The sequence below is a fragment of the Elephas maximus genome, chromosome 13 (genome assembly GCF_024166365.1).
Source record: "Elephas maximus indicus isolate mEleMax1 chromosome 13, mEleMax1 primary haplotype, whole genome shotgun sequence".
Taxonomy (NCBI): Eukaryota; Metazoa; Chordata; class Mammalia; order Proboscidea; family Elephantidae; genus Elephas; species Elephas maximus.
Window position 1 is genome coordinate 65340590 of NC_064831.1, and position 26587 is coordinate 65367176.

The window sequence follows — 26587 nt, forward strand, 5'->3', positions numbered from 1 at the left end:
AGACAGAAAAAGTATTGGTAACCATACGAGGCCAAAAGGGCAGCCTGTGCCCAAAAACTAAGTTCCTAAGGCAGGAAAGATAAGTGAATGAAAACAGGGAACCCAGGGAGAAAGGGGACAGAACGCTGTCGCATTGAGGGATTGCAACTAATTACACAAAATAAATATGTGTATAAATTGTTGAATGGGAAACTCATCTACTCTGTAAACTTTCACCCAAACCACAATATCCAAAAATAAATAAATGTAATCTGAATTAAAAAAAAAAAAAAAAAAAGAGCTGGAGTACGCTGCCTGGAGTGTATATAAATCAATTTTTAAACTCTGCCAGTAATTCAATTAAAAATTTTCATGGGGGAGAAAAGCAGTTTATTTTCCTATTCTAACAGAAAGAACAGTTATTCCTGTCGTGTCAGCAACATCCATTCAGACTAATTAAGACTGCTCTTTTAAAGGAAATGACCAGACCATGACTGAACCCTGACAAGCAAGATTTTACTTTTTTAAAAAACCACTTCTCAACTATCTGTGAAGGAACACACAAGCACCGTGAGAACCAGCACAGTTACCTTTGGGATCTCAGAGTACACTCTCTTAGGAGCCACAGCCTCTGCTTACACTGCCTGAGGAGAAAGTAGGTGAGGCACCGCATGCCCCCAAGATAGGGCTTCCACCTGTGGGTAATCAAGTGTGGACGAGGCCAATTCAAGGGTGGAGCATATCTGTGGAACTGATTTTTACTACTAACGTGAAAAAATATCAACCATTACCCATGTTCAATGTGATTTCAAAAGGAGAAACCTTTACACAAACACTAAAAAGCAGGGTCCTTCAAAAGTGCCAGTAATGCCTAACATGTCAGTCTTTGTAGTTATTCACTTCTTCACCATTTATCTCTTACTGTTAGAAAATCCCACTTGCTTTTGTTATCTTTAAATTCCGCAGACTTGTCTATCTCTTCCACATTACATACTAATTTAGAATGCACCGAAGCAGTGTTCAGTCCATACACCTAGCTCTCTCCTATCACAGATGCACTATTTCAAAAAGGACAGGAAGCTTAGCTTTCTGCGGTAGATCACCAGTGTTTGCTCTTAAAAATAAACACGCCATACCTCACTGGTGGCAGTTTAAGACCTCCCCCTCTGCTATAGCCAAAAGGTCCTGCCATGGAGATTAAGATGATATAAGATCTGGCAACTCAACAAGGAACCTTGGGCAGAAGAAGCCTCTAGACCAAAGAGATCTCACAAAGCACAGGAGAACCTCGAGAGATCACTGACTTGCTCAATAATCTTAGCACACACAAAAAAAAACCCAAACCCACTGCCATCGAGTCGATTCCCACTCCTAGCAACCCTACAGAACAGAGCAGAACGGCCCCATACAATTTCCAAGGAGGACCTGGTAGATCTGAACTGCTGACCTTTTGGTTAGCAGCCATAGCTCTTACCCACTACACCACCAGGGTTTCCAATCTTTGGACAAGGCAGATTTAAAACATCAAATCACAAGAGGGGAAAATTGAGTAAGTCTTGGAAACTCTTGGCAGCAAGGAAAAAAAATAAATGACAGCTAGTAACAAAAAAGGAAAATACAGAGAAAACCAGGAGGAACTAAAAAAAGTACAGTAATCTAAGCAATTAGAGTTAGTCTAACGTTCTTTTGCAAAGCCAGATAAGAAACTTTGCACTGAGTTTTCGTGACATATACCAACTCATTCCAAATATCCAGAATCCAGCCGTAAACATGCTTTGGATAAGAACACATGACCACCCCCAGAGTCCTTAGCCACCAAAATTGCTCCCCCAAGTCAAAATGAGCAAGTGCTCCTAATTCCCACCTTCACTGGAGGGGTAGTTCCCGTTCCCGAGTGCCGGCGGATCTGGCAGCCGTTCTGGCTAGGCCTCTGTGGCTTGTTGTTCAGTTGGGGCTTCTTCACAGTGCCTCCATGGTCATTTCTCACAGAATCAACCTTCTCGGCGGTTGTTTTGCTTAAAAGCTGATCAAGACACATGAAAGAGATTAATACTCTTATCAAAGCAAATGAGCATCATCTAGGGAAAGTCCCCTTCTGATTCCAGCTTCCTAAGGAGATAATAATCATAAGTAGTGTAGTTTTTCTAAACCAAACTTACCACAGAGCTGTTGGCATCTGGTAGGAACTGTCCAAACTCTGACAGCAAATCTTCCTGATTTTTAAAGAGCCGAGCCACCTGGGCATACACCTCCTGCTCAGTCAAGGCTGGGGTGTAGTTTCCTCCGGCTTCCTTGGCATTTCGCTGCTCTTTCTGATAGAAAATTACAAATGGGGAAATATCATATTCAAGGGCCACTGTTTTGAATGACTCACCTTGCATACTTCCTGGGGTATCTGGTAGGAGCTCTGTATGTTATCTACTGAGGATGCCCTTAAGAAGAAAGTCTAGGTTCCCATTCTTAGCACCTGTTTTGACTGCAGGCATTTGAGAAAGGAGTAGATGGTGGCTGACAATTCCTTTTAAAACTAGGACAGTAACTGTGAATGCCCAGGGACTACTCCCAACTGATAAAACACAAAGCACTAGAGAAATTTCTCCTTCTACTGTACATTAATTATATTGTGCAAATCATCCTCCAAATTTCCCAGGTAAACAAGCTTTTGTTTCACAGGGCACTAACTTTAAAAAATCTTGACTAGCTGCTTGCTGCAGGGCAATTCAGTTAGGCAAATCAAATTGGCTTTATATACATTCACACTTTCTAGCTGGTTAATTTCCATAAGAACTAGTGAACAACAATAGCTATTCAACTTCTTCTTAAGCCAGATGCCCTTAGAGAGTGACTGGTTAAGACAGGCTGAAAGGGCAATTCTCTTACCTGATACGTGTGCAAAATCTCCAGGAATGCTTTGTAGATGTCTGGTTGGCCCTGGAACCTGTTCTTGATCTTATTAACATAGTTAATGGCATGATTAAACTCCACAGGCTGATTGTTCTGCAAGGATGGGGCCGTTCCCAAGGAGATTGTCACTGGTGTGTGAGGTTGGACCGGTGGGGAACGTGGTGATGCGTATGGTGGGAGCGGGGGAGTCTGCTGACTGGCTGGAGTATGTGCTTGTAGTTGGGAAGGCTAAAAAAAAAAAAAAAAAAAAAATTTCTCAGGAACACAGATGTGGACACACGAAAGAATGTTAAAACTAAAGAGAAAAAGCATGTCTGATTAATTTATATCCTTTATTTATTCAGGGACCAGGCCATTTTAACTCAATTCAGATCATGAGAGGGAGTGAGAGCTATCAAGGGCTTACACATTCTACTACAAATATTTCAGTTTTCAAATTTTCTAACTACAGTCTTAAAACTGGAGACATCTCCAACTACAGGGAAGAATTTTTCATGTGTAATTTTTAAGTACACTAGCTGATCAGGTGTGAGTAGAAAGGAACTCTTTCTATGTACATCTTCTACATCAGAAAAGGTAACATGTCAATTGCTATATAATTCCACACAGGAAGTGTTTTACACCCTCGCTGTCCAATAAGACTCTCCTGGATGGAAATGTTCTTTATTTGCACTGTTCTGTACGGTAACCACTAGCCACACGTGGCTCCTGCAAATGAAAAACTGAATATATTTTAACTAATTTAAATACAGTCGTATGTGACTGGTGGTTTCCTTATTGGGAAAGTGCAGTTCTAGACTAAGAACAGGCCGCCACCGCCGCCACCACCACCACCATCATCATCAACGGGATCTTTTGCTTGGCTTGAACTGATCTAATCTGGTAAAAGGAGGAAGTTTTAGGAAGATGATGACCATGTGGGAGGTAGCCTAATTTGATCATGATAAGATGATCATTTCTGCCTGTATTGTCAAAGGACTATCATACAAAGTCACCAACTACTGGGATACTCAGGGGTTCAATAAGCAGCAATTAGGCACAAAAGAGTCTTTGTGGACTGTTAATGTTGATCTAAAATGTTGTTGTTAGTTGCTGTCGAGTTGATTCCAGCTCATGACGATACCCTGGGTACTCAGCCGAACTGTGCTCCTTAGGGTTTTCAAGGCTAGGACTTCTCGAAAGCAGGTTGCCAGGCTTGCCTTCCCAGGTGCCTCTTGGTGGGTTCAAACCAATCTTTCAGCTAGTAATCAAGTGCTTAACCATATGCGTCACCCAGGGACTCCATTGATTTAAATAGATACCTAAATATCTGGTGTGTAAATGTGAACTATTTTATAGCTATGTGATTACTGTATCCTCTATGACAAAATCATTGTAACTTGTATTAATGTATCTACCCAAGTATTGGGAACCCTGGTGGCGTAGTGGTTAAGTGCTACGGCTGCTAACCAAAGGGTCTGCAGTTTGAATCCGCCAGGCGCTCCTTGGAAATTCTATGGGGCCGTTCTACTCTGGCCTATAGGGTCGCTATGAGTCGGAATCGACTCGATGGCACTGGGTTAACCAAGTATTATATAAAAGGGAAATGTCAAAGAGGTGCTTTCTGGGGATGTAATTCATATGATGCAGAACTTTCCAAGAGCTCACCTTGCTGACTTTGGCAGGTGGGGGCTGAGGAGCAGGCTGGGCAGGAGCTGGGGCTGACTGGGCTGAAGGTTGGGAAGAATGCTGGGGTGGTGGTTGAGGCTGGGGCTGGATGCCATGGGTGGGGATCTGATGAACCTGGCCAGGAGTTGTGACATTCACCATGTCATTGGTTTGCACCTCAATTTTGTAGCCAGGGGGCAAGAAGGTGTTGAAGCCCATGATCAGGTCAGGGTGGCCTTTGAACAGCTGGGACACCCGACTAATCACTCCCGGTGTGTCAATGCTGACAGAAAAATAAAAAGAAAGTGATGACAAAGCTTGAAAAATACTTTGGTAACAAAAAAATTCACTTTCCACTAGGTTCTCTAAACAACAGATAAAAATCAACCTGCATCATACAAAATTAACACATAAAGAACTCTAAAATTCCAAAGCCATTTAACTTTAGATTCAAAGAGGCTTAGTCACAATTTTGAAAAGAATATACGTTCATGGTAACGGTCCTGTCAAACAGATATTCAGACAGTAAATCCAAAGCTGTACTTCCCAAGCAAGATCAAGCTTTCTATACACTTGTATCAACTATTTACTGAGCATGTGTCTACACTGCTCACACGAACTGCTCTCCTGTATTTGTGAATCATGCCAAAATACCAGTGTGTCTCCAACGAATTCAAAAGTCAAGTAGCCTACATCACCACCAGTGCTACCTCCACGACACAGATGATGCACTAAGAAAAATTTGCCAACAGGGAAAAAACAAAGGTCTAGTTCCTGTAATTTCAATCAATATAGCAATACATAAAATAAAGGATGACCCTGAAAGTTAAATCCCCACAATGGGGAATCCTGTATCTTCTAGTAGATGAAAGTAAGCACTATCCCTCCCCTCAAAATCAACATTCCAAGCACAAAGTTTGAGTACAACCATGTATGTCATTTACCTCTGAGATTTAAATTCCTTCATGATGTCAAGGAAATCATTGTAGACCTGAGGCTGACTACCAAACTGCAGCTTCACCTGGTCAAGATAGGACAGCGCATCCTCCACCTGAGATAGGGAGAAACCTCAAGGTTATAAAAAGAAAATAAGCCAAGAATTATAAAGAAACAACTTATATAAAAATGAAACTTAATGTAGTAAATAAATAGAAATATACAGTAAATACACATATTTTGACAAATAAGCCACAGTCCCTGCTCTGTACAAGTTTGTTCACATCTAGTTGGGAATCACAACACAGTGGGTGAGTAGGTAATCCTGAATGTCCTGAGAGCACACAGAAAGGGTACCCCGTTAGGGAAGGCCTCCCTAGGAGGGGGTCTAAACTGAGTTCCAAGGATGAGTACAAGTTAGCAAAAGTGAAGACCTGTGAAGAGTCAGACAAACAAGCACGGGCAGAATCTCAGGCAGGACACCACATGGTATGTTGGGAAAACGGAAAACAGTCTAGTTTGGCTGGAGGATTGGTGGTGGGGGGGTGGAGTGGCAGTAGGAAGAGTGGCAAGAGATGAGAAAAGAGAGCAAACAGGATCTAGACCCTGGAAGACCTTGTAAATCTTGTTAACATCTATTTAGATGTTATCATCTGCACTTTCATGTACTCAAGCTAGCTGTAGTGTTGGGAAAGAATTGGCCAAGGGCAGGGCAGATTGGAAGAAGGAAGGAAGACCAGTTATGCTATCGGGCTAGCTCTTGTAAGAACAATAGTAGCCTGAATTACAATACTGGCCAAAGGAAGAGAAATAACTAGACTGATTCAAAAGCTTTTTAGAAGGTGTTATGGATTTAACTGTGTTCCCCCAAAACAGGTTGCAAATCCTAACCCTTACACCTATGGTGGGGGGGGGGGCTCAGGTTGCACAGTGGTTAAGCATCCAGTGGCTGACTAAAAGGTCAACGGTTTGAGCCCACCAGCAGCTCTGAGGAAGAAAGATAAGGAAGTCTGTCTCTGTAAAGATTAAACCAAAACCCAATGCTGTCAAAGTCGATTCCAACTCATAGCGACCCTATAGGACAGCGTAGAACTGCCCTATAGGGTTTCTAAGGTTGTAAATCTTTATGGAAGCAGACCGCCACATCTTCCTCTGGTAGGCCAGGTGGGTTTGAACTGCCAACCTTTCAGTTAGCAACTGAGCACTTAACCATTGCACTACCAGAGCTCTTTAGGATAAGGTCAGGGCTCCCATAATCAAGACAGCACTGGGGTGAATTGCAACTGAGTCCCAGCTGGTCTCCCTGCTGTCAGAGTCTGTCCACTTTGCCAGCAGTCCTTTAGATTGGCTACTATAGTGTTTTTGTTTATGTTTTTTTACAATACAATTATGACTATCATTTATTATGTGGTCACATATTATTTATTATGTGACCTCTGTCCTAGAGGGTTGCTATAAGTCAGGAATTGGCTCAATTTAAATGGGCTTTTACCAGTGGATGTAATCCCATTTGGGAATAGAGTTTTTCTTACGCTAACGAGACTATATCAGTGGAGGGTGTGTCTTAAGCCAATCACTTTTGAGCTATAAAAGAGCAGATTAAGCATAGAACACAGACACAGGGGGGAAGAAGACATTATTGAAAGATGATGGAGACAGGTGAGTCTACAAGCCCAGGAACTTTAAGGATTGCCAGCTACTAGAAGCTGAAATAGATAAGAAAAGGACCTTCCCCTAGAGTCAGTTCCCTACATTCAGACTTCTAGCCTTCTAAACTGTAAGAAAACAAATTCCTGTTCATTAAAGCCACCCACTTGTGATCTCTGTTATGGCAGCACTAAGAAAACAAGACAGGAGGTAAAAGTAATAGGATTCGGAGACTGACAGGATATGAGAGATAAAGGAGAGCAAGCATTCAAGGGTGATTAGCCACAGAAGAATAGGCTGAAGGGCCAGAAAGTTATGAGTCTGATTTAGGACAACTTAATTTTTAGTTACTCTGAGACATCTAAGGAAAATGCACACTAGGCGTTGCCTATAATCTTTGGGACAGATACTTTATATTACACAAAATATCAAGTTGAAGGAAGTTTCAGAAATAAACATCTGATTTCTTACGAGCCCTACTTTTACCATATGTTATGAAATGTAACATTTATGTTGAAATAAACTACAAAATGACATCTCAAGAGCTGCCCAAAATTCATTATTTCCATGGTTAATCAAGAGTATTTCATTGTTGCTAGAGCATAGATTGCATACTTGGTCAATACCCACTCCTTTGATGGTTTATTTTTCTACTTCACAAATAAAATGACCATTTCTGTTGAAATTAATGGACTTTAATTCATATTCACAACTCTCCATATTGAAATTTTTCATTAATGACCAAGTTGATGGAACAGAAAACCTATTAATTTTGCAGTTAGAAGAGATTTAAGAATGGCATTCACGATCACATGACAAAGGAAGGTAAATAAATAAACATGATGTGAAATAATTACTACAGTGAGCAAAAAAGTGCAGAAACCTGAAAGAATAAATGTTATGTGTGATATGTGTATGTTTGGAAGAAAAAGGTTATTTGAGGGTCATAGTGAGCCACTGTTTAATAATTATTTATAAAATAACACTATGCTTAAAAAACCCAGCATGACGCCCACATTATAAATGAGATACCTGCATCTAAGAATAGCGAAGAAATTCTCACATTGCTTAAAGTACAACTTATAAAAGCATGTGTACAGTTCTAAAGACTACAACTTAACAACAACCCAAAAACCTTGTAAGTAGTAATTTATTTAACAGCTAGAGATTTAAGGGGGCACCTGAGGAGAATCTTAGGCTTTGCTGATGAATTTCCCTGGATCACTTCAACATGCAGGTAGTAAAGGTCCTTAACCACCTGAATCTTGTTAGAGAGCCCAATACAAACAACTGTAAAGAGAACTTGCTATATACGTGCCAAATACCTATAGTGCTGGCGTTCAACAAAAAACTAAATCACACCAAACATGCCTCAAATTACTCAAATTCTCTTTGTCACCAATCTGCCAAAGACAAAAAGAAAATACAGACAATTTGATGCTTGAAATAACCTAAGTGTTCCCACTGAATACTCCCTTATTATAGAATATTGTAAATGGTTTACTGAAATTGATTCAAATTCTTATAAAGCATTTTAAGACTGATCCAAATATAGCAGGCAATGTGGGAATATTGAATTAAATTTCATGGAGGCACAAGAAAGCATTTTACCTCTCCTCATTAGAAAGGGAATTCAACAAGTTAACTGTGTTTAGGAATCACATTCAAGAGCTTGTAACTAAAAGAACAGAGCGTGAAATCCTAACTCCACCTGTGACTCACTCTATAACCCTGACTCCAAAACCCTTTCTTGTTTCTTTGTCAGCCTCTATAAAACAAATTACAATCCTTATACTTATGCCTAAGACTCCTGTGAGGAAAGTGAGTAAAATATGTGCTATGCTTTGACAGAAGTGGCTGAAAGGCTATAGAAATATATTTTTTGTTAGTTTAACAGGAAATTTATAAGATCTTTTGCAACTTAAGGTATTAACTGTTGAATACACTATTAATATAGAATTAAATCACATCAAACCAAATTTTAAAAAATATTTTCAGGACTTGGTAACGTGCTAAGTCCACAACAATAATACATTCTGGCACACAGGTATCACTCGACAAGCAGAAAGTAAAACCATTTGAAGAAAAACATCAGTACAGCTGATAAAAAATGTCCCAAAGACAGAGCCTAGAGTGAAGGTTCAAGAGCCCTGGTGGAGCACTGGTTAAGCGCTATGGTTGCTAACCAAAAGGTCAGCACCTGGAACCCACCAGCTGCTCCTTGGAAACCCTACGGGGCAGTTCTACTCTGTCTATTTAAAGACTACGCTCAGGTAGAGTCAACTCTTAATTGCCTAAGATAATGTTGTTGTTAGGTAACGTCGAGTTGGTTCCAACTCATAGCGACCCTATGTACAACATAAGGAGACACTGCCCGGTCTGTGCCATATTCACAATCATTGCTATGCTTGAGCCTATTGTTGCAGCCACTGTGCCAATCCATCTCCGAGGGTCTTCCCGTTTTTCACTGACCCTCTACTTTGTAAAGCTAATGTAGAGAAATTAATTTCTATAAAATTCTTCTACATAGTTTGGCTTTGGTATGCTTTATGATATTTATGTAATAGCATTTTAACTTCCTTAGGCCGGTATTAAACAAGTTCCTGAGAACCAAACCAATGAGGAGAACAAAACACTGAACTATGTGCTATGCATGGACATATCCTTCAAGGGAACACTGTTCATTCCTATCTTCAAGCGATGTGATGTAATTAGGCTGATATGACTAAATTAAGCTCTAACATCTTATCTCTTTCTAGTTCTTTAATTTATATTTCCTGTACTCAATTTCAAATTTTATATAAATGTAAAATTAGAAAAACTGAAACCTGGAACACTGGCTGCAACAATCACACATTCTGAAAAGACAAGACTCACGCAAGCAGAGCGACAAGGTTAGCTAGGAACACAAGCTTCACTTCTCCACAGATGCCTCATGAATTTCAAAGCACTGAAAAGCTACAGCACGTACTCAGCAGACAGAGGAAAACACTGACACCTCATTCACAATCGTAGTTTTCCCCAAACTTTAAACAGAGCATGTGTCTCACTAAGAATGGACCTGGAAGGTGCCAGCCTATTTGTAAACAAGAATAAAAAGATGACACTGTAAGATATTACTGGGCAATAAGACTTACGGTTGAGGCCTACTGCCCACTGTGTGTGCATTCAATAAAACCTTATGCTAAGGACTAAGAGTTCAAAATGAGGTATCCAAAATAATGAACTTTAAGGTTCATTTTGTATGAAAATAACCTCTTCACTCTGGTGTGTGTCAGTGCCATGCATTCGTACATTCCACAAACATTTCTTGAGTGTTTTCTTCTCTGGATCAGACATTGGTGCTAAGATGAGAAATATACATAGGTTTCAAAACAAAAACTTGTGACTCAACCATTTAGTCTAGAACGTTAGAAGTTGGAAAATCACCACTAGTAGGCCGAAACGAATGTTTCCTACTAAAATAAAAACAGACTAAAGAAAAGGAGCGGAATAGCACCTTGAGCCTCTGAAACTGCTGCTGTCCCTGCACTGGTGCAACTGGTGGGGCAGGATGAGCATGACTCTGGACCACCTGGCCCCCGTGGGGCTGCACAGCTGTGGGGTGATGATGGCTGCTGTGAACTGCTGCTATGGTGGGCCCGTGACTACTGGAGCTCTGTGGCACAGCTGAAACCTAAGTGGACAAAACACAGACAGGGAATGTCAAGGCTTATACATTCTTCCCCAAATGTGTCCCAGAGAGATAATTAGTCACAAATGCAAAAAGGTACATGCACAAAGACATTCTTTAAGAAACAATCCAAATTTCCCACAAAAGGGGACTGATGAAATAAATTACAGCCGAACCATATAAAAGAATTCTCTGCAGCTGTTAAAAACTATATAGACAAGTACTTCTCAAACTATTTGTGGTAAAGGACCAGTTTTTCTGCTTTTGAAAAAATCCTACTTGAAAAACTAGATACCAACCTTAGGGGGCAGTGAGGTTATGTTAATGGAAGAGGAACAACCCAGAAAAGGAGTGTGAGAATGGTTTTACAATTTGAAGAATACAGTCAATGTCACTAAATGGTACATGCAGAAATTGTAGAATTGGTGTATGTTTTGCTGTGTATAGTCTCAACAGCAAAATAACTAAAAAAAAAAGAAAAAAAAATCCTAACGCATCACGGGCCAATGCTTACAAAATACAATAAAAATGAATTACCAGAAAAGTGGAAACGAGCCTTGGTGGCACAGCAGTAAGCACCTGGCTGCTAACCAAAAGGTTGGCAGTTTGAACTCACCAGCCCCTTCGTGGGAGAAAGATGTGGCAGTCTCCTTCTATAAAGATTATAACCTTGGGAACCCTATAGGGCAGCTCTAGTCTGTCGCCCTATTTGCGTAGTGGCTAAGAGCTCAGCTGCTAACCAAAAAGTCAGCAGTTCAAATCCACCAGCTGTTCCTTGGAAACCCTACAGGGCAGTTCTACTCTGTCCTATAGGGTTGCTATGAGTTGGAACTGACTCAACGGCATCTAACAACATGAGTTGGGATCGACTTGATGGCAATTGCTTTTTTTTTTTTTTTTTTAAGAAAAGTGGAATTAAAGATACCTAGCCATATACTATGATTCCATTCATATGGAAGTCCAGAGTAATCTATCGAGACAGAAAGTAAAGTTAGTGGTTGTTTAGGACTAGAAGGATATGGAGGGGTGGGGGGGATGGATAGCTTAAGGACAGAGAGTTTCTTCTTGAGGTGATGAAAACTGACCTTTGTGATTGGTGGCACATGTCTGTGAATATACTAAACAATCACTGAACTGTATACTTTAAATGGATGAATTATACAGCATATGAATTATATCTCAATAAAGCCGTTTTAAAAAGTGAGAAAAAAAAGACAAATAAGCCCATAATTTTTATTATTACATTCTATTAGATGCAATTGCAATAGAAGTTCCTAAACACTCTCAATTTCTGTACTTATCTTACAACAGACTAATAAAGTATACAGATCCGCTTTCTGTGGACCACACTCAAATAGGACTCACATAGATGCATATATTTTAACATGATTTAACTTCTAAATAAGGAGACTAACACGAAATTTTTCTTTTTCTAAACAAAGAGAATGAAAAAATTTCAAAATTGCAAAAATTTATAAATATTACCCTGAGAGGAAAGAAACTACTTCTAAAACCACAAAAACAATAGAAGACACATTAGGAGTAAAAGGAAAGCTATTTATACAATTCTAAAAGCTCTAATAGCTCTCTCACAAGAAGGGTTATTATTCTGAGCTGTGATATTCCAACACGTATGTGCTGAACAAGTTTCTAAAAGATTAACTGAAGTTTACAAATATTTAAGATGGCTGGTTTTATACGGGCATGTTATAGTTTCTACAGGAACAAATGTAACTACCCCAAGCGTAGGAAAAACTTGTCAACCTGTTCAGATAATAAAAGTCATCGCCAAAGGAAAACAAGCAGCCTATCTTTCTTCTGAGCCCTAATCTTAAAGGTTACTGAGGATCTGCAGCAGTTCTCTGCAGTCAGTCCTCTGGCTGCTGCCCCAGCCCCACAGTAAGGCAGTACACTGTTTCAAGGGGGACTCTTCAGAAAGAATGACAATAAATCATCATTTTCTAATTTCATCAATTGTTTTCTCAGAATAAATTCCTAGAAATGGAACTGCTAGGTCAAAAGATATCCAAAGAATCTGACACAAACTGCCAAACTGCTTTCAAGATTACACCGATTGATACTCCCAGTGTTGGCTTTTTTTAAGTCACTACATCAAGTTAGGTCAAAGGAGGTTTCTCCAGGCCAGTTAAATAAATAACAGTTCATACTGACCTGGAATGGAATATTATGTATGCAACCCTTAAAAATAATGCAATTACAGTATTTAATTTTAAAAAGCGAATTACTGGGATCTGTCCAATATATATTTTTTTAATCCAAATACATTCAAAGGAGCCCTGGTGGTGCAGTGGTTAAGTGCTCGGCTACTAATCGAAAGGTTAGTGGTTTGAACCCACCAGCCGCTCGATGGGAAAAAGATGTGGCAGTCTGCTTCCCTTGGAAACTCTATGGGACAGTTCTGCTCTGTCCTATAGGGTTGCTATGAGTCGGAATTGACTCAATGGCAACGGGGGCTATCCATATATATTCAAGTGGCAAGTTTGTCCACTATATATTATATATTAAGTGAAAAGAGCAAACTGCAGAACAGTATGTATTGTATGATCCAATTTGTGTAAAAAGTGTATCTAGATAGGTAAATACAGATATTCTTGCATCTGATAAAAAAAATTTTAGATATTCCAAAAGAATGCACCAGTGGGAGGTAGTCTCAGGGGTCCGAGGAAGAAATCATTTTATATCCTTTTTTTTAAAACCATAAATAGCATATTACTTTCATAATTAAGAAGGACAATAAACAAATTTCTTCCATTTGTACAAAACAGAATAAGCAGATGAGATGTGCGGTCAGTGTCGGTCAGGATGTGGAACGACAGAAATAATCACATACAGTGCTGATGGGAATGCAAGTTGGCACAACTTTGAAAACAACTTGGCATTACTGACTAAAGCTGAGATGCACACACTCTCCCAGATAATTGAGAAACTCTTCCTCATGTGCCACCAAACCTGCTGAGTGGTCTACAACCAGATAAGGGGCTTGCTCCTGAATGAAAATCAACAACTTCATTAATAAGCACTCTGCTCAATTCAGCTGCTTTTTGTTAGCAAGACACTCCTGATAAAAGAAGCAGTGCACTGACTTACATTCTGGTTCAAGCTTGTCTTGTTGTAGACTGCCACAGTGGGCAGTGCTGCACTATAAGAAGTGCACACAAATGCTCACAGCAACACTTCTATAAGAGTGAAAAACTAGAAACAGCCCAACTGTCCATCAACTGAACAAATAAATTTGGTATAGTCATATAGTTTATACCAGAGTGAAAATGACTCAATTACAGCTACACATAAAAATACGGGTTAGCCTAGGAACCACACTGAGAGAAAACAAAATGAGTCCAAGAAGAAAATAAACAGGTTTCTATTTATATAGAAGTTCAACAACATCCAAACTAAACAACAATAGTGCTTAGAGACAAAAACAAAAATAATAAAAACTAAAGAAAAGAGAATAATAAACACCAAGTTCCAATTAGTGGCTATGTCTGAGAGGAGGAAACCCGAAGAGGGATCAGGCAGGAATGCACAGTAAACTTTAAAGGTTATGATGACATTCTTTTTTTTTTAACCTGTATAGTGGGTACACATGTGTACGTTGTTTTTGTTACTTTCTATACCTTACACACACTGCATTTTTTAAATGTCTAACTCAGTGCTTAATAAAAAAATTTTTAATTGGGTGAAATCACTATCCCTCCTCCCTTACCTCATCTACATGGTTGGCTCCAGCTTACCTGATAGCTGGGTGTCACAGAGTACTGAATCCCCGTGGCTGACTGCATGGTGTCAGACACGGCTTCATACACGGGAGGGGCAGGGGCAAGTACCCGGTGCTGGTGAGGGAAAGCCTCTGTGCTGCCAGTGATCCGACGCTGCTGGGCCGCATATACCGGTGACTCCTGGTCATCCAAACGTCGCTTCATTCTGCACTCATGCTCAGGAATGCACTACAAAACCTGCAGGAGCCAAAAACAATAGCATCCAAATCAATTCCCACTCCCGTACGATGAGTACAATTTAGGACCAGCCACCCAAGTATAAGCTTAACTCCCAGACTGATTATTTACTTCATCTTAGATACAATCACTGGGTAGTTGAAGTACATAAACACACACACAGAGTGAAGTTATCATAATTGAAAAAGACAAAATTTTAAGTAACATTTTTAACAAATTTGGTACTACAGAACTGAAAAATAACCTCCAATTTAAAGACACAATCTTTTTCTTTAGTCTCTTAAGTATTCTCCCCAAATGCTATCCCCCCTAATATTAATTACGTATTCACATGCTACAAAAATACTCAAGTGCTTCTTCCTAACTCCTCTCAAAACTCTGTACTGTGATTGTGGTCTAAATTTAAAAGTCTCAATTGTTTCAACAGCTAAATGGTGCGGTAGAAAGAGCACTGCGCCAGGAGTAACAGGACAACAGCTCTAGACTTGACACCTTAAGAAGCTATGTACATTTTAATAAATTCCTCATCCTGTGTGAGCTTTCCTTTCCCCAACTATAAAATAAGAAGGATGGAATAATTTCTTAGGTTTTTTTCTGGCTTTAACACTCTTGAACACCAAGGAGATTCCAGAATACCTTAGTTTTAATAATCCGCCCTCTGTGGAGGACTCCCCTTCCTGAAAGACACAAAAAGTCTAATAACACTATGGTCAGGAATTTACTCGGGTCTTTTCAGAGCTTTTGCAATGCCAGTATCACCAACACAAGCATAATGCACCATCAGTAAGAAAGAATGCTTCAGCCACCCAAAGACTAAACAAGACTAAGCCTTACCACTTCTCCAGTCACAAAAAAAATCTCTTAAATAAGACACCACTCCTATGGTAAGAAAATAAAGAATACAGCAACAGTGGGAGATCGAAATCTAGCAAGCCACCACCTCATCTGAAGTACAGCCTTCTTGTAAATGCCAAAAAAACCTTTCCCCTAATTTTTAAGTCCACCCACCCCTCTTTTCTTCACTCTACAGTACACAAACCACGAGGGGGAAGAAGTTCTCATAAGGACTCCCCAAGGCTGCTTCACTCTTCTCTGTCCTCAGCATTGTCCTCAACCTGACTGCTGCTCTAATCCTCAGCCTTGAAATACAGTGTGACTCACTCAGGTTTTTCTCACATTTCACAAACCTAAGTTTGTTAGACCCTGTAGTGAGACCCTGACACAGCAACACAACTGGTTAATTTCCAAGTCAGGCCATTTTTAATATCTTTTTGTAAACCTCAAGCCACAAATATGTTCTCTCTATTGCTACAATGGAAACCCTGGTGGCATAGTGGTTAAGTGCTATGGCTGCTTACCAAAAGGTCAGCAGTTCGAATCCACCAGGTGCTCCTTGGAAACTCTATGGGGCAGTTCTACTCTGTCCTATAGGGTCGCTATGAGTAGGAATCGACTTGACGGCACTGGGTTTGGTTTTTTGGTTTATCGCTACAACTTTAGATCAAAGGACTAAGTTTCTCAAGTTTGTAACGATAAGATGTTGAACTTAGTTAACTAGAGTTGAAAACATGCTGCTGACAGCAAGTAATTTAAAATGTCTTAACTGGTTATGTTCTCCTAGGCTTTTCTATTATCAAGTAGCATATGTAGCTCAGTATTTCTAAGCTTCTCAGATACAGTGAGAGTCTTCCTCCAATCCTGATGCCCCGTCCTTCTTCATACAGTCCAGCTTCTCGGATTATTTGCTCAGCATACAGACTGAATAGGTACGGTGAAAGAATACAACCCTGACGCACGCCTTTCCTGACTTTAAACCAATCAGTATCCCCTTGTTCTGTCTGAACTGCCTCTTGATCCACGTAAAGGTTCCTCTTGAGCACAATTAAGTGTTCTGGAATTCCCATTCTTCACAAAGTTATGCAGATGACACAACCTTGCTTGCTGAAAGGGAAGAGGACTTGAAGCACTTACTAATGAAGATCAAAGGCCACAGCCTTCAGTATGGATTGCACCTCAACATAAAGAAAACAAAAATCCTCACAACTGGACCAATGAGCAACATCATGATAAACGGAGAAAAGATTGAAGTTGTCAAGGATTTCATTTTACTTGGATCCACAATCAACCACCATGGAAGCAGCAGTCAAGAAATCGAAAGATGCATTGCACTGGGTAAATCTGCTGCAAAGGACCTCTTTAAAGTGTTGAAGACCAAAGATGTCACCTTGAAGACTAAGGTGCCCCTGACCCAAACCATGGTATTTTCAATCACATCATATGCATGGGAAAGCTGGACAATGAATAAGGAAGACCGAACATGAGTTGACACTTTTGAATTGTGGTGTTGGTGAAGAATATTGAATATACCATGGACTGCCAAAAGAACGAACAAATCTCTCTTAGAAGAAGTACAACCAGAATGATCTTTAGAAGCAAGGATGGCGAGACTGCGTCTTACATACTTTGGACATGTTGTCAGGAGGGATCAGTCCCTGGAGAAGGACATCATGCTTGGCAGAGTACAGGGTCAGCGGAAAAGAGGGAGGCCCTCAACGAGGTGGATTGACATAGTGGCTGCAACAATGAGCTCAAGCATAGGGTCGCTATGAGTCAGTACCGACTCGACGGCACCTAACAACACAGTAAGAGATTGGAAATACAGCTTTATGCATGTCATTAATACCTGACAAGTCATTATTACAATATCATTTCTTTTATAGAATGATTGTGATTTCTAAAAGTATTTAACTTCAGTTGCCTCCAGCTGTCTTTTCAGACCACCTCTATGATACTGAAGATGCTGCCCAGGGTCTGTACATTCTTTGAATCATACTTCTTTAACAATCAGTGCCTATAATTCTATTTCCTCTCAAATTGATCGGTTCATCTGTATTCATAATGTCACTCCCTTATTTCAGGCCCTCATCATACCTCCCCTAGCTTGTCGCCAACACCCTCTGGTCTTCCGCTCCTCCAGCAGAGCCTCTTTCAAAATGATCTGCTGAAATGCAAATCTGATTCAGCTGTAAATCCACACTGGGTTTCCCATCACTTAAAAATATAACCCAAATCCCTTAGTTTAGCCTATGAAATTCTTCCTTACTGATGGAGGGATGAATTTAACCTGCCAATTATCTCTTCCCAGTCCCCACCCTGTTATCCAGACCTGCCAAATGTCTTAACATTTTCTTAAACTAGTCTCAAGTCTGTAAGCTTCTTCAAGGTAGGGTTCTTTTCAACTTTGCTTATATTCCCCACAGACCTAACACATTACAGACAACCAAAAACTGTATATGCAGAAGGGAAGAATAACAATCGTTAAATAATAATTAGCACATACCAAGTGACAAACACCATTGTCTACAATTTACAAATATTAATTTAATTCTTACAACAGCCCTAAAAGCAAGGCACTGATATTCCCTATTTTATAAATGAGGAAACTGAGACACACAGATTAAATAAACTATTCAAGTTTACACAGCTAATAAGAGACAAGCTGGGATATGAATCCACAAAACCTGACTCCACAGCCTGGACTCTTAACCACCTCACCATCTGTTATGGATTGAACTGTGCCTCCCCAAAATAAATGTGTGTCGACTTGGCTAGGCCACGATTCCCAGTATCGTGTTACTGTCCACTATTTTGTCATCTGATGTGATTTTCCTATATGTTGTAAATCCTGTCTCTATGATGTTAATAAGGTGGGATTAGCAGCCCAAAACCACCCACTGCCATCGAGTCGATTCCAATTCATAGTGACCCTATAGGACAGAGTATAACTGCCCCGTAGAGTTTCCAAGGAGCGCCTGGCGGATTCGAACTGCTCACCTTTTGCTTAGCAGCTGTAGCACTTAACCACTCCTAGCAGCAGTTATGTTAATAAGACAGGACTCAATCTACAAGATTAGGTTGTGTCTTAAGTCAATCTCTTTTTTCAGACATAAAAGAGAAGGGCGCAGAGAGACATTAGGGACCTCATACCACTAATAAAGCAGCACCAGGAACACAGTGCATCCTTTGGACCCAGGCTTCCTGCGCGGAGAAGCTCCAAGACCAGGGGAAGATTGATGACTAGGACCTTCCTCAGAGACAACAAGAGAGAGAAAGCCTTCCCCTGGAGCTGGCACTCTGAATTTGGACTTCTAGCCTATTAGACTTTGAGAGGATAAATTTCTCTCTGTTAAAGCCATCCACCTGTGGTATTTCTGTTATAGCAGCACTAGACAAGTAAGACACTATCCTACCTCTCACAGATGGAGAGAAGGGAAGAGTAGAGGGGAGAGAAGGGAAAAATCTCTTTATTATTTAAGACACACGTGCACTGAGCACCTTTAGTTTTCTTTAACCTCTCTACATTTAGTTCATTCATCCTTTCTCAGTCTCAACCCCAAAACCCAGCATTCATTCATTCAATCAGCAAATGTTCAGTGAGCGAATATGAAGGTAGTAAATGTTTCTGGCCCTGGCCTTCTGAAAGTTTAAAAAACTTGTTGGGAAGACCATATACAGCCTCATTAGCAATCACAGAAATGCAAATTAAAATGAGATTTACCCCAAAATAACTCATAAAAATTAAAAGATAATGATGATATTCACTGTGGGTGAGAGTACTGGAAAACAATATTGGTGGAAGGTTAAATTGATAGGGCCTATTTGATTGGCAATTTACAAGCATTTATTAATACTTAAAGTATGCATATCCTCCAACCTAGTAATTCCACTTCTAGGTCTTTATCTTACACATCTACCAAGTAAATTTAAGGCAGCCAAGTATGAAAAATCTAAATGTCTACTAATAGCTAAATAAACACGTATGTCCTTATTACGGAAAAGTATGCAGCAATCGAAAGACTAGGGTTTATCTACTGTACAAGGAAAGAGCTCCAAAACACACTATTAAGTGAAAAGAGCAAGCTACAGAATATATACAATATGAATTTATATAAACATACACGCAATGTACTCTTAAGGCTTGTGCATTGTATGTACATTTTGCATCAAAAAGAAAAAAGGGCTGTAAACAAATATTAAACTCCAGCTAATAATATACATGCTGAAGTACTTGGGAAAGTGTGTTAATGTCTGTAATATACTTTGAAATGCACCAAGAAATTGCTTTGAATTAATGGATGGAGGAATGGATAGATATATGATAAAGCAGTACTGTAAAAATGTTAACTTTAAAATCTATGTGGTGGGTATATGGGTGTTCAATATAAAATTCTATCAATTTGAAAATTTTTTAAATAAAATCTTGGAAGGGAAAGCTAACACTATAAACCAGTTCAGGAGTGTTACAAATAAATACTATAAATTTAGAAAAGGGTAGAGACGTGTATATTAGGGAAGGATGGGGGGAGAAGTACTCAGTTACATTTTGGAAAAAAGGGACAAATTAGGACATGGGGGCATCCATCATGAAATTCAAATGTTATAGTAACTTAAGACTTACGAACAGCTATTTATAATCTTTACCAATTCATTCATTCATAATTCCTGCACTCCCACCATGTGCCGCACACTATGCTTAGTGTTGGGGCAACAGCACTGAACAGACAGACTTGGCCCCCAAAAGCCAAGTCTTCCATATATGACAGCTATCAGTAGATGTGTTCCTCACAACAATCCTGTTAGATGGGAGACTCCCCTTTTTTATGAGAGAAACTGATAAATTAAGTGACTTGTTCAAGGTCACACAGCTGGTCAAAGGTGCAAAAGGCTAGACTTTGTCCTTAACAACATGACCTATCTGGTGTAGGAACACTGGACAGACTACAAAGTATTCAAATGCCAAATGATGGAGCCAGAGTTGAACATAAAGGTACTCTCAAGCCCTGCTTCAGCTGACATGATTTTCACCTGCCACTATGATCCCCAAGTGTTTCAGATTTGGAGCTGACACTATTCCCAGAACTCTATGACACCAGAATAATAAAAAGCAAAAAATTTAAACAAAAAAGTTGAGGAATGGAAGCTAAAGGGAGAAGACCATAACGAACGAATAATGGCAGAACACTAAAAAGTCATCTGGCTATGTGTTATAATACAAAGCAGGAAACAGATCCCCATCATCGAGAAAAGTAATAGTAACGCAGAGATCATAACTCCCAAATAAAGCAAGCAGAGCAGAGTGATTCCGATATTGCACCGGAGTCTTCTGCAGAAGGCTGGAACAACTACGGGGCGAACCTGACACATTTCAGACAAATACTAGAAGGACAGAGGTAAAAGCTTTCAGAACAAGAAAAATAAAGACCCACTAGTTCTACCTAAAATGCCTTTAATCAACGAGAGTTGGCCTCTTTGAAGTCCAGACATTTCTCCATGATTATATAGCGACCCTATAGGACAGAGCAGAACTGCCCCCATAGAGTTTCCAAGGAACGCCTGGCGGATTCGAACTGCCGACCCTTTGGTTAGCAGCCATAGCATTTAACCACTACGCCACCAGGGTTTCCTTTGGCTTTTTTTTTTTTTTTTTATTAAAATGCAAACGGAAAACCCAACTTTAAAGAGTATCTTTTCACTTAGACTAAATTTTCACAAATAACTGGTATAAATGGAGATAATGAAATTATTTTAGGCAAGATTAAGCTCAAAGTAATAGAGTATATGGAACAAACATTCTGAAGGTACCTGTTCTGGAGGCTTTTAAGACAACTTAAGTTCGTAATACTTCATTGTTCGAAATGAACTTTATGACTGACCTTTTAGCGCCTCTAGCTTTATACTGGGAAACCCTGGTGGCGTAGTAGTTAAGAGCTACAGCTGCTAACCAAAAGGTTGGCAGTTCAAATCCACCAGGCGCTCCTTGGAAACTCTATGGAGCAATTCCACTCTGCTCTATAGGGTCGCTATGAGTCGGAATCGACTTGATGGCAATGGGTTTTTTTTTTTTTTCTTTAGCTTTACACTGATATAATCTTGAATCAGACAATTTTTAAAGTTTATTTATGTCATTTTTAAAAATATCCTCTGAAGTTATCCTAACTTACTGGTTGCCAGGATCACATAAAATCACAAAATGTGTCCTTGTCCTTCACTTAAATGAATATTTCTGAAAAATAGAAAATTTCTCTTCAGTAGCAAAGAAATTTTTATCAAAGCATTAAATGAATGTAAATACTTCAACCAAGTGCAACTGCCCACAGTAACAGTCTACTGCAAAACCTGTCCAAAAATCCACCTCTGGATTTAAATCTGCTAAAAAACAGAGTATTTCAGAGTAAAAGAAGCACTTTATTTAAGCTTGATATCACTCAGAATTAGGGCTCAGCAAAATTAACAACCCATTCTTCTCAAAATACACCACAAGATCAAACACCCAAGCCTCCTCTGAACTGAACTTTATATTCATCTAATGCAGTAGTCCTCAACTAGGGAAGAGCCCCCTCGCCCCCAGCTGGGAGACATTTGGCAATGTCTGGAGACATTTTTGGATGTCACAAGTGGGGGAAGAGGTGTTACTGGCATCTCAAGGATAGAAAACACGAATGCTGCCAAACACCCTACACCACAGGACAGCCCCACACGACAAAGATTTATTCAGCCCCCAATGTCAAGGTGGAGAAACCCTGATTTCAATGATAACCCTATTTGGCAAATACCTTTTGTGAGCTCTGGTGGTATTATGTCACACCTGACGATTTTTAACAAGGTAGCTTAGCACTGTCACCTTGGTTATACAGAAGATGTAGCTGCTTTCATTACGGCATGTAAGTCACCTTTAACCCTCAATATACCAGGAACACCTGTAATCATTTCCCATTCGGGAAAAAAAAACTTACCAGAAATTTTAATGAGGATTTAAGTAGCTACCCTAAATTGGTATTCCATATTTTCCTGAGTTTGAAAATTTAAATACCCAAAATGGGAAACATCCTTTAAAATGCAACCATCATGTATGAACCGAGAACACAGTGTCATTCTGTGAATACTGATTCCAAATTTCAGGTACATCTCCAATAAGGTTCTAGCTTCCTGTCAATTCTGGGTCTTCTTCTTGCCCTTGCACTGTCAAATGCCAACACTCTGCAAACTCTGACAGTTCATAATTTTGTTAAAGATATGACAGCCTTCTTTTTGCTCCACAGTTGAAAGCATTCTCATTTTTAGATTAATAGCAACTTAGAATGATCAAGGAGTCCCGGTGGCATAGTGGTTAAGAGCTTAGCTGCTAACCAAAAGGTCGCCAGTTCAAATCCACCAGCCACTCCTTGGAAATCCTATGGGGCAGTTTGATTTTGTCCTGTAGGGTCACTATGAGTGTGAACTGACTCAATAGCACCTAACAACAACAACAGAATGATAAATATCCTATAAACTTTTTTAACTTCTACATCATCTGTTTTCTTTCAATCACCTCTGTACACATCTATCTCCAGCATCTGTCCACTTACAAACCATATCAAGTAAGCTTTGGTGCACAAACATCCTAAAAGATGAAAGAATAGTGTCATACATCCTTTAGCAAAACAGAGTAATTTCAATTCTTGTTGAAAAACATATCATTTTGAAGTCTTTCCTGCTGAATGACTAACTGGATGAGGACATATTCTTTTTCCCCTCAGAAATACACTGTTCACTCAAACTTCTGAATTTGAGAAGATTCATCTAGGATATCATCATCTGAACATTCACAGTCTGCAACATGGCTTATACAATCAATTTTACCATCATCATTACAGTCTAGAGTGCTGCTATCTGTCACATTACATTCATCTACCAGTTACACTAGTAACTGTGAAACATCTTCCCCTGTCAGTTTTCTTGTCTTGGCCATTATAGGAGGAAAATGAAAAATTCTGAATTCTCAGCTGTGTTCAATGAAAGCCGAAAAAAAAACAAAAAAGTCATAAAAATAGTACGAACAATTGCCAAGGCTGTGTCTCCCGACTTTTTTTTTTTATACCTTCTTAAAAAAAGCTGCACCAGAGGTCATGGTCCCGAGACCTTCTGTTAGCCCAAGACAAGAACCATTCCCAAAGCCAACTCTTCAGACAGGGATTGGAGTGGACTATGGGATAGAAAATGATACCGGTGAAGAGCTAGCTTCTTGGATCAAGCAGACACATAAGACTATGTGGGCAGCTCCTGTCTGGAGAAGAGACGACGGGCAGAAGGGGTCAGAAGCTGGCCAAATGGACAAAAAAAATACAGAGTGGAGGGAAGTAGTGTGCTGTCTCATTAGAGTGAGAGCAACTAGGAGTATGTAGCAAGGTGTATGTAAGTTTTTCTATGACTTGGTTTGTAAACTTTCACTTAAAGCACAATAAAATTTTTTCTAAAAACACTGCAATGCTTTGGGCAAAGAAGTAAGAAATAAGAAAACTAATGAGTTTTATTCAATTAAAAAATTTTTTCTTTTCGTTCTCTTGAAGACTTCTGTCATGGGTTGAATTGTGTCCCCCAAAAATATCTGTCAACTTAGCTGGGCCATGAGTCCCAGTATTGTATGACTCTCCACCATTTTAAGTGATTTCCCTGTTTTGTACATCCCATTGCTATGATGAAATGAGATGGATTAGTTGCAGTTATGTTGATGAGATATACAAGATTAAATAATGTCTTAAGCCAATCTTTTTGAGATATAAAAGAGACAGGGGAACCTCTTATCACCAAGAAAGCAGTGCCAGGAGCACAGTCCGTCCTTTGGACCTGAGGTTCCTGAGCTGAGATGCTCCCAGACTAAGGGGAGACTGATGATAAGAACCTTCCTCCAGAGCTGAAAGAAAAAGACTTCCCCTAGATCGGTAGGGGAAAGAACAAACTTCTCTTTGTTAAAGCCATCCACTTGCAGTATTTCAGTTACAGCAGCACTGGATGACCAAGACAACTTCCAACAAAGAATACAAATCATGAAACATAAATCCTTACAAACATTACTCAAAAAGAAACTAAAATATTGGACCCTGTAAAACTGGGTGCAATGGACACTGATGTTACACAGTTAAGAAAACTATTTTCCCACCATCTTCCTATTGTTGCAGGAAGAAAACGAACCGGAAACTATTTAGTTCAATTAAAAAGGTATTAATAACTGTATCAATATTGATTTTCTGATTTAGATCATTGTACTATGCTTATGGGAGTCCCCGGGTGCTGCAAGCAGTTAACATGGTTGGCTGCTAACTGAAAGAGTGGAGGTTTGAGTCTACCCAGAGGTACCTCGGAAGAAAGGCCTGGTGATCTACTTCCTAAAAATCAGCCATCGAAAATCATACGGGACACAGTTCTATTCTGATACACACGGGGTTGCCATGAGTTGGAATCAACTCTGTGGCAACTGTTTGTTTTACGCTCTGCTTATACAAGATGCTGTGGTGCAATGCATCACTTTTATCTGGCCTTTCTAGTCATGATCTTATAATTCCCACCAAACGATTAGATGGGACTATGCAAATAAGGTGTTTGTGGCACACCAAGGGGATCGGTCAGCTTGCTAATAATGCAAATAGGGTACTCGGCACCCCAATGAGGGGATCAGTCAGTTTTGTCATCCCGCTAGGCTTAAAATGAGCCATCTCAGAAGCAGAAGGGGGGCCCTCAATGCCACCAAGAAGAGACGGGAACAGAGCACACCTTTTGGGCCCAGGGTCCCTGCACTGTGAACCTCCTAGACCCAGGAGACACAGAGATAGAGAGTTGCAACACCAGAGGTGGCGGAAGATGACGAGAGATGGTGGCAAAGAAACGGTGACAGCAGAACCAGGAGGCTGGTGTGAGACTGATGGTTGTCTTAGCCCACAGAGCATGACAGCTTAGTGCCTTTAAGCAGGAGGCTTGCTGGCAGAATGGAGTGCCTCCAGGCACTTGTCAGTAGAGCTAGGCTTGCCGACCTAAGGAGCTAGACATATGAGTGCCTTCGGGTCAAGGCTTCTTGTCTGAGTGCAGTGCCTCTGGGCACTTATCAGTGGCACTAAAGAGCTGTGTAACACTTGCTCGAGCAGAGTCTGGGGTGAGGGGCCAAGGGCCAGAGAGAGGCCTGGCTGGGGGCACGACTGAGAAGTTGTCCTGATGAAAGAACTGTACTCTGAGTCATTTCTGATTCTTAATTGTAACCTGTTACTTCCCTAATAAATCCCATAACTCTAAGTATGGTTTGTGAGTTCTGTGTGGCTACTGCAATGAATTACCTAACTCAGCACTGAAGTAGAGAGTGCTGTGGGAAGGATGGGTGCAGAATTCGTAAAAAGGTCGGAGGATAGAGGTATGACTGACCTGTACTTCGCAGCATTCAGCCTTGAGCTGTTGAAGCTGATGGTGATTCTCGCTCCCCCTCAGATACCTCATGCCACTTTTACAGATGCATTTAAGGAATCTGGGAAACCCTGGTGGCGCAGTGGTTAAGTGCTACGATTGCTAACCAAAGGTCGGCAGTTCAAATCCACCAGGCACTCCTTGGAAACCCTATGGGGTAGGTCTACCCTGTCCTATAGGGTCACTATGAGTCGGAATCGACTCGATGGCAATAGGTTTGGGTTTAAGGAATCTGGGTAAAGGGTATATGGCAATTCTTTGTATTACTTTTGCAATTTTTTTAAAGTCTAAAATTATTTCAAAATGAAAAGTTAAAAAATATTAAAGTTTTAACAGTAGGGGGATAAAACTAAAAGAACATGTATCCTTATTCTCAAGGATATTAACATTTAGCGCGGGTGACAAGGTTTCCGAAAGTTAACTGAGAATGGAACAAAACAACAGACTAAGTGTAACAGGAGATGCACCAGCTAAAGCTACAGAGAAATCATTACAAAGAATAGGAGTTGAGACGGATCCCAAGATGACAGGTATCAGCAAGCACCTCTTTCTCCTCAAT

The 26587-nt window shown here is 40.0% G+C and overlaps 1 protein-coding gene across 3 annotated transcripts in view; it reads right to left on the reverse strand.

Annotated features, from left to right (window-relative positions):
- SIN3A (SIN3 transcription regulator family member A) overlaps window positions 1-26587 on the reverse strand; it is a 72886-nt gene that overhangs the window by 29342 nt on the left and 16957 nt on the right. For all 3 annotated transcript variants that reach the window (XM_049852658.1, XM_049852657.1, XM_049852656.1), the window contains 7 exons: window positions 14542-14763; window positions 10613-10789; window positions 5475-5581; window positions 4531-4813; window positions 2860-3111; window positions 2139-2291; window positions 1844-2002 (listed from right to left, as the gene is read on the reverse strand). In XM_049852658.1, coding sequence (XP_049708615.1) covers window positions 1844-2002; window positions 2139-2291; window positions 2860-3111; window positions 4531-4813; window positions 5475-5581; window positions 10613-10789; window positions 14542-14730 — 1320 coding nt within the window. In that variant the 5' untranslated portion in view covers window positions 14731-14763. The remainder of the gene's footprint in view (window positions 1-1843; window positions 2003-2138; window positions 2292-2859; window positions 3112-4530; window positions 4814-5474; window positions 5582-10612; window positions 10790-14541; window positions 14764-26587) is intronic.